The sequence below is a fragment of the Cyanistes caeruleus genome, chromosome 1 (genome assembly GCF_971803275.1).
Source record: "Cyanistes caeruleus chromosome 1, bCyaCae1.hap1.1, whole genome shotgun sequence".
Taxonomy (NCBI): domain Eukaryota; kingdom Metazoa; phylum Chordata; class Aves; order Passeriformes; family Paridae; genus Cyanistes; species Cyanistes caeruleus.
In genome coordinates, this window is record NC_141701.1 from 62,342,642 (window position 1) to 62,354,850 (window position 12,209).

At 40.5% G+C, this 12,209-nt stretch overlaps 1 protein-coding gene across 4 annotated transcripts in view; it reads left to right on the top strand.

The window, feature by feature from the left end:
• ANKS6 (ankyrin repeat and sterile alpha motif domain containing 6) overlaps positions 1-5,840 on the top strand; it is a 43,208-nt gene extending 37,368 nt beyond the window's left edge. The window contains exons 17-18 of one of the 4 annotated variants that reach the window (XR_015288738.1): positions 3,618-3,728; positions 4,017-5,840. Coding sequence is in view for 1 of the 4 variants with exons in the window: in XM_086895807.1 (XP_086751933.1) it covers positions 4,017-4,066 (50 nt within the window). In the remaining 3 variants the exon portion in view is untranslated. Of the gene's footprint in view, positions 1-123; positions 1,325-3,617; positions 3,729-4,016 lie in introns of all 4 variants that reach the window. The other 3 variants (XR_015288732.1, XR_015288733.1, XM_086895807.1) reach the window with 3 other exon arrangements.
• Positions 5,841-12,209: the final 6,369 nt, after the last annotated feature.

Genomic DNA, 12,209 nt, shown 5'->3' on the forward strand with positions numbered 1-12,209 from the left:
AAAGCCACTATCAGGTGTCCCTGTATGCACTGTGCAACTTTCCATTCTCAGCATAGTCAGCATGTGTGGGAACTTCTGGATGTCTCTTGGTAACATCCCAGAGCTGAAGAGCCTCTTCTGTAGGTATTACTAGGTGAGCAGAAGCTGTTTGGGATTTGATTACATGGTGCAAAGAAGTGGAATTACTCAAGAACCAAAGAAGCATAGAGGTGTAATGTGTCTCCAAGCAACTTTCTGACCTTAAATGTCTTGAAGACATCAAAGGAAAAGAATTATGGCTCAGAGTTGGGGAGCATATCCTTTTGTAATAATGGAGGCAGCAGTTGCTCCTGTTGAGCTTTTGACAAGACACTGCAAGAAGGCTGCCATAAGAGATCTGGTTTTTGGGTTTTTGTGTGTAAGAGCTCCATGATATAGATTTGGCTGTGAAACAGAAAAAGAAACAAACAGTGAAGAGGAAGAGAACATGTAGCTAAAAGAAGTTCCTGCACCAGGTAAGCTGCTTTTTACTGTAAAAAGTAGCAGTGGAATCCTTATGCAGTCTCTGGAACTTGAAGTAATTTCCAGGAATATGTAATATTTTAGAGCATAAGAGCACCTGTACCAAGTCAGATCCAGGGTCCATTCAGTTGTGTTCAACTTTTTCATCCAGTCTCATCTGACACTGATATGAAGAGCTACTTACTTTCATTTACTGTGAACTTGCTATGTCCTGGCTTCTTTTGCTTCATCATACTGGATCAGAAGATACAATGAGCAGTTGTTTTCTTTTCACTGCCTCCATGCCACTCATGATTTTACAGATCACTGTGATATTCTTCTTCATTCATGTGTTTTTCCAAAGGGAAAGCTTATAGGTTGCTTTGTTATTCCCTATACTATAGTTTTTCTAACCTCTTTTCCTTTTCTGCTATTATCTTTTTAGACTTGGGAGATATCAGCCTAGCATACAGTATTCAATATGTAGGCATATTATGGATTTACATGACAGAGTGATGTTTGTTTTTCAGTTGTGTTCTCTGCTTTCCATTCTCTTGCCCTTTCCTAGTTATTTCTGGTACTTTGCTGTGTTTGTTATAATTGAAGACTGAATTGGTATTAATTCAAATTACCTTGTACAGCCCAGCTGATCTACTGAGTTTGAGCTCACAGCCTATAATTTTATATAAATAAACATACATCTTCTTTTCCATTTGCCTTCATATTGCTTCATATTTATCTTCACCAAATTATGTTGCTATCTTGTTGTTTAGGCACAGATGTCACATGAAGTCTTTTTGCCAGTCTTCTGTTTACCTTTTATTTACATGGATAACTTAGGAAGGTTTGTCCCTTCACTCTATATGCCCTTTCAAAATCATATGTTGAATATACTGTTCGTATCCTGAATATCCTCAGGCAAATCCCTATGAAATACTAGTGGTGAAACCCTCTACTGTGGAAAAAAATCAGTTTACTGCAAACTTCTGTCCTCTGCCTCCCTAACACGTTATTTTTCCACATGAGAAATTTTACTTTTACCCTGTGGGTTTCTTACTATCTTAAGGGCTAACCTTGGACCTTGTGAAATGCCCTGTCAAAATCCAAGCATGAAATGGACCCCTTTTATCTATGAGACTATTGGCACCTTCAAGGAATACTAGTAGGTTGGTGAGGCAAGACTTCTAAATCCCTTCTTGATTGTTTTCCACAAAAAATTTCAGATTGTTACAGTTTTTACTAATCTGGTTGGTAATTACTGTCCATCTTGCTGGTCACTGTTTCCCTGCCTTTCCTGTTGAACCATTAAAAAGATTTGCATCACTGTTACCACATCTCAGTTATGCAATAATTTAAACAACAGCCTGTGCTCTGTACAACGGTTCAGCTGCTTAATCTTTCTGCTTCTCTAGGACATCTGCCTTAGAAATTTGCTATTACTTGCTTTGTGTATTTGTGTATTTTAATTTTTGCTAGTACTTCAGTTTAAGGTATCTCCCATGTAAAGAAGGTTTCTGAAATGGAATCCTTCCTCCCCACCCCATGCCAGGGACACTAGGTTAGGCTGTGTGAATTCCGTGCTCCAGTCCTTGCCTGACCTGCATAAGGCAAAGCAGTGAAAATGATTCACAGGTTACTGGACCTGTAAGCCATGGTTTGGAGGCGCCATGAATTCTGAGTAGGCAAGCAGAACTTTCATAGAGAATGTTCCCTCCATCTCTTTTTTTAATGGAAATTAATTGGTAATTTTTAGAAAATTCTGATGAAAATATTCATTCCAAGATCGAATGTTTTGGTGGGTTTTGACACTTTGGTAGTTTTGGCTACTATTACATATTGGAAAACTGACAATGCACCCTATCCTTGATAAGAGAAACTACTAGGAAGACTTCTTTATAGCCCAGTGAATGTGTCCAGCAAACACAGAATTACTGTGCTGCTTTACCATTTAAAACAGATGACCAGCCCATGGAGGCATGAGGCATAGTGAATGCTCTGAGGAGAAAAATGCTTCTCCTTTGTCTGGATTCCAACTTCAGTGAAACAGCAAGTGGCAGCATAAAGTTCAGCTTTCTGAGAGAATGGGATTTAACAAATAATATCCCAGGAAAAGTTCCTGTTTGTGGTTTGAGGTGACCTTTTGCTTACCTGATTCTAGTAAAAAAGAAAATTTGACTTCCTGAATGACTAATTGCCAGGACTAATTGTTGAGTTTATTTTGGGGAGCTGTGTCAAGATTCATGCTCTCATTATGTGAGTGCAATCAAGAGGTTGAACAGATCTGGTAATGGTCTGCAGGTTAATTGAAAAAAATGACACCGAAGAAGACAGAGTTGAATTTCAACACAAACTTGCCAAATCAGAAATGGAAAGCTGAAAAAAGTTTATGTGGATTCTTATGGAAAAAAAAAAAAAGTAGGGGAGAAAAGCAACTGAAATAATTTCCTCTGGAGGAGGACATAAAATCCTATATGCTAATTATCATATATGTGTAAGGAAGTATTACATGTTAAATCTTCTGATAAAAAATGGAAACACTTCCTGGAAGTTCCATTGCCCATTTTTGACTTGCAACACAATTAGCTATTTCCACAAAAGTGTCATGAAAAACGCAAGAGAACATCCAAGATTTATACTCAGAAGAACACAATCTTTTTCTGCTAGGACATTTCTTAAACTCATTATGAAAGAAAAACCATTAAGATTGGTTGGAGGTAAAGCTAACTACCAGTTAACTTAGTTTGCCTTCTAATGCCAAGTTTATTGAAATGTGTGAAAGAAAAAAATGAGCCTTGTCACTTGGTACAGGCATCCGGCTGCTCTCCCCCATCTAAACAACACTTCTGACAGGTAGGAAGAAAAGAAAAAATCCAAACATCTGATAGGCACAAAGGCACACAGGCAGGACATAGATATCAAAAGAATAAACAGAATATTCTCCAGAAAAAAAGTTTAAATGAAGAGTAGCTATGCCTATGATGAAAAAAGAATATGATGCCATTCAGTCTATTGTTAGTGGAAATACTGGTCTTCCAGTTTCTTTTTACACATTATAGTATGTTATATAGATAGATAGATACATATGTATCTGCAGATACAGAATTGTTTGTGTATTAACTTTCCATTTTTGGATTCAGAAATATCAAGTGGAAATCATCCAGAGGAGGGAGTTAGAGATTGAAGAGAGAGAAGTAAAAATAGGAGCAAAATCAATACAAACTTCCATATCAAAATCATACAGGATTCAGGTAATTGATTACTGGAAAGGTGCACATTGAGAGAAGAGGGATACTCAAAACTTGGTGGCAGTAGGTGGCCTTTTCACATGAGTTTGACTTTTCATACCTTATCCTTACAGGACACAGCTTAACATGAGTTAATGAAATGAATTACAGGATCAAAGTTAGATACTGGTATAACAAATGCGTTGGGAAATGTAGGCCTGTTTCCAGTAGTTGTGGAATTGTTCTCTTGTTTGCAGCTGTGAGTCTTGCTGATTGCAGTTTTTCAGACTTCTTTTTTTTCCCCTCTTACAGCTCCTGGCTGCTCTTTAAAACCACAGGACGCCATTTCTTCTAAAAGGTAGCTACTGGAACACAAGTGTTTGTTGTTTTTTTTTATGGTGAAGTTTGGCATCCGACTAAGTAAATCCATACAAATCCTTACTGGTGAAAATTTGAAGTTAGTTCTGACTACACTGACATAGGATTTTCTGCAGTAACATGCTTAAAATACAAAACCCACAGAAAGTCAAAGAAAACAATAAAAAGATTGTCTCTATAGTTCAACCTAAGTGTTGAAATGTTCAAGGCATCAGTGGTCTGGGTTTAAGAAGAGCAGGAAGAATGGATGAACATACAAGAAGATGGATGTTTCATTCCACTCTTGCCCATAGATGAAGAGCCCATGGGAGACTACATGGGCATGGTCAAGAGCAACAAAAGCATGGAAGAAGGCAAGAAGGCCACCACAAATTGTCACACCTTCTGCATGGGGAAGTACATAAGCTGAATATGCCTCTATTGATTGGATACAGATAAAGGATTACGGATTGAAAATGTAATGATTTCATGTGACGAAATATAAGTAATGCTGCATTCTTCAGTAACCAAAAATATACTTTATCTATTCAATATTGTGAGGTTAGAACAGCAGTAAAAGTAAAAACAAAATACCTATTTGTAAAAACAGCACTTTATTTGAGGAAATGCATAATCTGTCACCAATATTTAAACAGAAAGAATGTTAAAATATTTTATATTGTTGACTTTTTTTTTGAGAATAAAACTATTTACGTGATATTGGCTGTTTTTTTGTTAAATAGTAACACTAGCATATCCTTAAAAATACATTTTTACAACTTGATTTTGTAGCAATTTTGAAATGGAAGTTACAGTAATTACAAGTAGAAATAATTTTCTGCTTAGTAAATACCATTTTTGTTAAGCAGTTAAAATGCAAATCATCAGGACTTAAAAGTCATCAGAAGCCTCTGACATTATATTTATCTTTCTGAAGACTTAAGTACTGCAGGTAAAGGCAAGAAGATCCTTGAGCTCCAATTACTTGAGTGCTCTCAGTACCTAACTAAATATTTTACATTTCTCCATGCTCCTTGCTGTACTGATAGCTCATGGCTGCTTTTTTTGCCTTTGAGAGGAGGTAAGTTTGAGACAGAGTCCTGTATTGTGTGTCTGTGTCAGGGCTGGCATGGGCAGCTCTTTAAACTCTGGTGTAGACAGCAGGGGTCTGGTCAGTACCATCACCGGGCCTCAAACCCCAGTATATGACTGGGCTAAAGCAGAAGTTTGATTCAGTTATCCAGACCTCCACTGGCATTTGCCAGGCCCTAAGGCATCCAAAGCACCCAGAAGGGATGCCAGACATGACACTACATGAGGGTTATGATCAGGTGGTTTGTTGCTGCCACTTGGACAAAGAGACCATTCAGAGATTGAGACTGTAATTTATTGACTTGTCCTGATTTGTCATAGACTTTCAAAGGTGAAAAGTTTTTGTTTGTTTTTTTTTTGTTACTGTTTGCTGTTCATTTTCTGTGTCTTCCTTTTCAGTTTAAATGAAAACCTTTGTTAGTAAACTTTGCTTATGTCATAATGAAAAGTGATACCTTCTGGGTTTTACAGAAGAAGGAAATCCTACAAAAACCAGTTCTTGTTATGATTCAGTCTAGTGTTATAGACTATTGACTAATCTGTAGTTATTAACCTAAGATTTTGTTGAGGAGTACTGTTATTTTACAAGAAGCTTTTATAAGTTTCTTTGAATTTAATTTTCTTTTTCTGCACTTTGAACATTAATGAAGATGAGATTTTAAATAAAGATACTTTGTTATCTGGAAATGATTCAAGCAGTCATCTATAGTATATCTCATGCTTCAGCAAATGCCTTAGAAGCCAGGTACCTTCTCAAGGGAATAACTTTGGTTTCCAGAGTGAAGGGGAACATAAGAGTTCATGCAAAGAGATTTCTTTAATACCGAGATCAGCTTAATTTACAATTACTTGGCTTGTCTGACTCTGACACTAATAGCCTCAAACTTGCCACTTTATTTTATTTCAAAGCCCTCTTGGCAGTACAAGGGTACATTTAGTGGGAACAGGCTTTGTCCATTAAAACTGAAACTTCTTGTGCTAAATTTAAAGCTCATTTGGAACACTTAATTTCCAGTCTCTCAGAAGTTTGTATTATTGAAATAATCTGTTAATGCAATGTCCTCTTAAAGTGTCACAGCAAGGAATTGTTTCAAAGCAATTTTTGCCACTTGTCATTCACAGCATTCCAGTGTGCGCTAAAACTTAATGGAGTTAACACGCAGACATAAAAACAACAGCAAACAGATACTTGAAGTATGATAGCCATATTCCCAGCATTGCAGCTATAGCACTTTAATTGGCCTCTTACGTCTCTGGAGTTTTTATTCCTAAGTATGTACAACACTCTGAAAGTAGGTCTGTCTGGTCTGAAGAGGAGTGGGATATCAGGACTGTTGGCAGAGGGGTAGTGCTGTACTGGAGCAGGGTTCTTGAAGGTGATAAACAGGTTAGTGTATGTGTTGGAAAGCAGGCCCATTCAAGACACTTCCTTATAAATAACCTAAAAATATTGTGTTCATGTATATGTTTGATACGTGGCTATGAGTCCTTGTTTTTAATAAGCCTATGCGATTTGTTACCCCACAGCACTGGTAGCCTCCAGTTGGCTAGTGCAGAGATTTCCTGTTTTTTCTGAGTTGTGGAACAAAACCATTGCACAGACAGCAGCCAACAAAGTGCAGTAGGTGTGGTCACAGAGGGCCTGATTTCAACTGTTCTCCACAGATTTCTCCATATATGTTTTTTTCCAAGTCACTCTCTGCTGCCATTATTTCCTAAGAATGGGAAGAATGAATAGAAGGAAAACAAAACTAAAAGAAAGTATAGATAGAAGCACAGCTACTAGAGTGGGATTTCTGGTTTTCTTTCCAGGATCTGCCTCTCTTTAGGTTGTTTTTTGAATAGTCAGAATTAATATTGAATATCCTGGGATTCACTTACTTCAGCAGCTCAGGACTCCAAAGTGCTTGCTGTTTATCACAGACTTAGTTCAAAATCTGTTGCTCATATACCTTTACTTAGAGCAAACAGAAAGTGTAATTCTCTGTGCTAGTAATTAAATGGTGTATGCAGAGATCCACTTTTCTAGCTGCTTGGGCCACAGAATACAAAACAGAGCTCCAGTTTATAGATGCTTCTAAAACATTGTATTATATCCCATCATGCATTTTAATTGCTTATTTGGTGTATGTGTCAAGCATACACACAAACCATAGTCCTTAGCAATGCCACAGATCTATTTTACACAATCACAGAATGGCTGAGGCTGGAACGGGCCTTTGGAGTACATCTTGTCCAGTGCCCGCCCTGCTGGAGCAGACTACCTAGATCTGGTTGTCTGGGACCCTGTCCACTGGTCTCCCCTCATCCAGTGAGATGCTCTTCATAGGAAGGTATCAGGTTCATTAGACATGGTTTTCTCTGTTGCCAATTTGTGCTGGCTACTCCCAAACACCATCTTAAAATAATTGCAAGTTATTTTCAGGGTTATTTTCTCCATCACATTCCCAAAAGTCAAGGTGAGACTGATAAGGTCCAGTTCCCTGAATCCTCTTTCTTGCTATTCATGAAGATGGGGATGAGCATGTTTTCTTATATTGTGCAGATACCTTGGCCAATCACCACAACCTTTAAAAGATAATTGAAGCAGGTTTGCAATGACACCAAACAGCTCCCTCGGGGGAGTAAAGTGTGTCCCATCAGGTCCCATGGACTTGTCTGTATCGTACAACATCTCTTGGAATGCCATGGAAGGATATTTTGTCATCTGCAAGTGCCCCTCAGACAATGGTTGTTACTCATACTACACATCTCTTAGTCCTTTTGTGGTTTATAGACATCCTCTTACATATTCATATGTAACACACAATTTCATAGTGGTTTGTCACCTCTATTCCAAGCATCCCGTAATTTTCATTGCACAGCAACTGCATTCATGGTTACCATTCTCTGTGCACGCTGTGTTGCTTCTCCGTTTACACAGTGATACATAAACTTTGGGGTTTTCCTTCCAATTCCCTGGACAAAGAGAGTGAACAGGTTGCAGCTAAAATTTGCCAACACTTTATTGTGTTACTGGCATTCAAGGAAATCAAGCATGAAGTGGGCAATGGTCTTAAAATGCTGAGACTTTGTTAGGCTCTGAATATTCTGAGGAAAAGGACCTAGTACATACTGAGGACTGCAATACACGCTGTATTTCCTAGCCCAACATATAACTCTTGCCACTCATCGCACAAGTACAATAAACTAATTAAAGTAAGTGCACTGTTAGGAAACAGGCTGTTTGATTTAGAAACAGATAGCAAATCCTGCCTCTCCTTAGTGTAGCCACAGGTGGTCTGCTGTGTTTTACCCAGATTACAGACTGTGAAGTCATGCTGACTAGTCCTATGATGCAGCCAGCCAGCCAGCAGACATGGGTCCAACTCCCAGGGAAACCAATCACTCCAATTTCCATTTTCTCCACAGCAATAATTACTTGCAGCCAAGCTCCTCCTTATTTCCTCTGTGTGAGGAGAGATGTAGCTTCTCAAGTATGCTGAAATACAAACTTGGACAATCAGACAATGATACTGACATCTAACATTAATAGTGTCAATTCTTTGCTTAATTCAGAGAACAGTGGGGTTCTCAGATTAGGCAGTGCCCCATGACAGCTCCTAAATGTACTGGGTTTTGTGATAGCACTGCTTAAACATAATAATGCTTTTCTACTTGTTTCAAGATGCTTGCTGAGAAGTTGTAATAAAACGTCCCTTTTTAACTTTCGGTAAATAACTACTGAACTAAAGAGCCAAATACTGGCCTGATTTGTACCTGCGTAACTCTACCACATCCAAGCCACAGTGGATTGAAGTGCAGGGAACTGCAAAAGAATCTGGGCTAAAATAAAGTAGAAATGAAGTATCCCACCCACCATGTCTGGTTGCATAATTTCTGTGCAAGCACGGTGTGCATGCAAGGAAACCATAGGTGTGTTCTTTGACAAGGAGCTGCAGAATGTGTTGTGTTGCTTTAGCTATCTTTTTAATCTTGTTGGTGGCTTTCCTCCCTGTTGGCATTCATTATGCCATTGTTTAACACCTTGAAAGGCCTTGCCACTCTCTAATCTGATGAGTATTTATTTGATAAATATTACAAATGTTATTAATGGACTCGTTTTATAATGCATTTTCTGCAGATCAAAGCAACACAAAGAACAGTTCGTTTATAGAGATGAGGGGACAAAGAGGACAAAAGAAAACTAAAAAAACCCAACCAAAAAACACTAGAAAACCCTGACTTCATTTGATATATCAACAAAACGAAGTAAATTGTTTAGCCCTATTATGTGGAAATTAGCAATAGCCTTCTCATATGTTAGCTGTTGTATACATGTGAACATTTTAAATTAATTTGGGAGAACTGTTCATAAGCACAGCAGGAGAAATGCCTCATTTCTCTCCTGGAGACAACATGCAGTGTTAGAAGCATTGCACAGCCATTTCACAAGCAGAGCATGCCAAACAACTAGCAAATACAGAAGATAGAGCTGATGATAGGATGGAAATCTGTACTATGCTGTTTTCACCTTCTATGTCTGGCTCCCCACATTACATTGGATTCCTTTTAGTTTACTTAACACACATAAAGAAAATCTAGATTCTTTGTTTTGTACCTTTAAGATGTCTGGCAAAGACACACCAGTGATTTCCTAGGTGAAACAAGGACGATTCAGGAAGGGAAGAGGAGGAGAAAGACACTGTCCAATATTTTTTGCAATTTAAAATTAAAAATTGCACGGAAAGTTTTAAAACATGGCTTATATTTTATGTTAAAATGTAGTATTTTTAAAATCAAAACAAAACCACACACATCTAGAAATTTCCCATAAAAGCATAAAATAAATGTTTACTTTCCATTTGCAACAACAATATTTTTTCCAGCTTCGCTGTCCCTGTTCGTGTACCTGCTTTTTTCAGTCTGTCATCCTAGATTTTTTAACACTCCCCAATGAGCTCATGTTCCCTGTAAGTGCTTAGTATCAGAGCCAAGTGCATGTTGCAATCCAGATAATTCACCACTGTGTTTCTTTTTTGTTATACATATTAGACATGTATATTTATAATGCAATTAAACCTCAAGCTGAGGTCACTGGATAGAAGAAGTATTTATTTGTCTCAAAAGTTTGAATGGAAGACTATGTTCGTGGCATTAGTTATCATGTGATGAATTTGGGGATGAGTGTGTGACCAGAAAGGGAGTACATCCTGAGTTTTGCTCCTGCTTGACAACAGACACGTTGTGTGGTGTTGAGTAAATCACTTTTCTGCCAGTTTCCCTTCACCAATAGACAGCTGGTAATGTTCCATCCTTAGCTGCAGCCACCAACACTGTCAACAGAAAGCTCCAAGAACAATTAACATAAATTAAGAGCAGTAGCAAATTGCTCTTTGACATTATTGATATTTTCTAGGTGTTGAAATGAGAGTAAAAACACGACAGAAACATCCACAATTGTGTTGCTGCCCAGATAGGAACACCACCATCCCCAGGCTTTGGATCGTGCTCCTTCCCAGTATTCATGGTGAAAGCTGCATGAGTCAGCATGAGGTTGCCAACTGCTTGACCAATCTGATTGCCTTCTATGACAAAATGTCTGAATTTGTGGATGCAAGGGCAGCACCTTGACTTTTGGGAAAGCTTTTAGCATCCTGTCTCACAGCATTCTTATATCCAAGGTGAGATACCACAGTTTGGATGAGAGGGTAATTAGACAGGTAAAAAATTGGATGATCAAGGTTATACTGAGTACTATTACTACTAGACAATAGTAGTAATGGTACCTCAGTGGTTTATCCAGCAGAAACTTCATAAAATCCAACAGGGACAAATGTCAAGTCCCTCACTTGTGAGGGAAGAATCCTGAGCAACAATACAGGCAGAGTGGTGGGAAGCAGCTCTGTGGAAAAGGATTTGGGGGCCTGGGAGGACAGAAGGCACAGAAGGCCATCAGAATCATCTGTTGTAGCAGCCACAGAATGAGAGGGGACAACTGATCACCATTTGCTAGGCCTCGCTTCATCCACTCTGGGGATCTGCAGTGCATGAAAAGCCATGGATAAACTAGAATGAGTCCAGCAAGGGCATTAAAATACTTGAACACTGGAGCTCTTACCCTGTTAGGAGAGGCTGGGGGAATCGGGTTTATTCAGCATGCGGGAGGGACCCTCAGCTAGTGAAGACAGCAGCCTCCTGCTTCCTTCCAGGAGGCTGTCAAGAAGATGGAGTCAGGCTCTTAGTGCTGCGGGTAGGAGGACGGGAGTCAATTGTCAGTGTTGAAAGAAGACAGCCAAGCAGTGCAGCAAGTTGTCCATAGGGCTGAGCATCTCTCAGTTTGGCAGGATTTTGAGACCTGAAGGGACGAAGGCCTGGACAGACAGCTCGTAGCTCCCAGCTGACCCTGCCTTGAGCAGGAGCCGCCACCTGAGCTCAGCTCCTGCACCCTCCAGCACCCCACCGGCACCGGAGGGGTGCCCTGAGCACTCCAGGATGCGAACTGCTCCGCGAGGACCGGCTGATACCGGCGGACCGGGCGCCAGGGATCGAGTTTAGCTCTCTCCCGTTCACTTTTTAAAAGTTGGAGCCTCCGCTGATCTCTCGATAGCCTTATCTCGGGCTCCTCAGCCTCCACGGCAGCGCCTCGAATTATTCATTGCTATCGGCAGTCCCAGCAATCACCGTGCCCTCAGGCGAGGCGCTGCAGCACCCTGATAATGATGATCACGGGGGAGCGGAGCAGAGGTTGCCGGGGCCGCCCCTCAGCGCCGGGCCCGGCCCGCCCGCGCAGTCAGGGGCGCCATGGCGGCGGCCGCCCGCCAGGGGGCGCTGCCGGCTCGGCGTTGGCCGCTCGGCAGCGCCCCGGGAATGCAGGCCCCGGCCCGGGCTGGGCGGGAGCTGCGGCGGCGGGGCTGGACGGTGGCTGGCTCTCGGCGTCGCCCTTTCCTCAGCGAGCTGCTGCGGGCATAATGGACTCTCCGCTTTGACTCGCGTCGCCTCGTCCCCGCGTTTTCCAGCAGGGGCGAAGGCCTCTTCCCGAGCGCCGCGGGAGGTCTGAGCGCTCCGGGTCTCCGA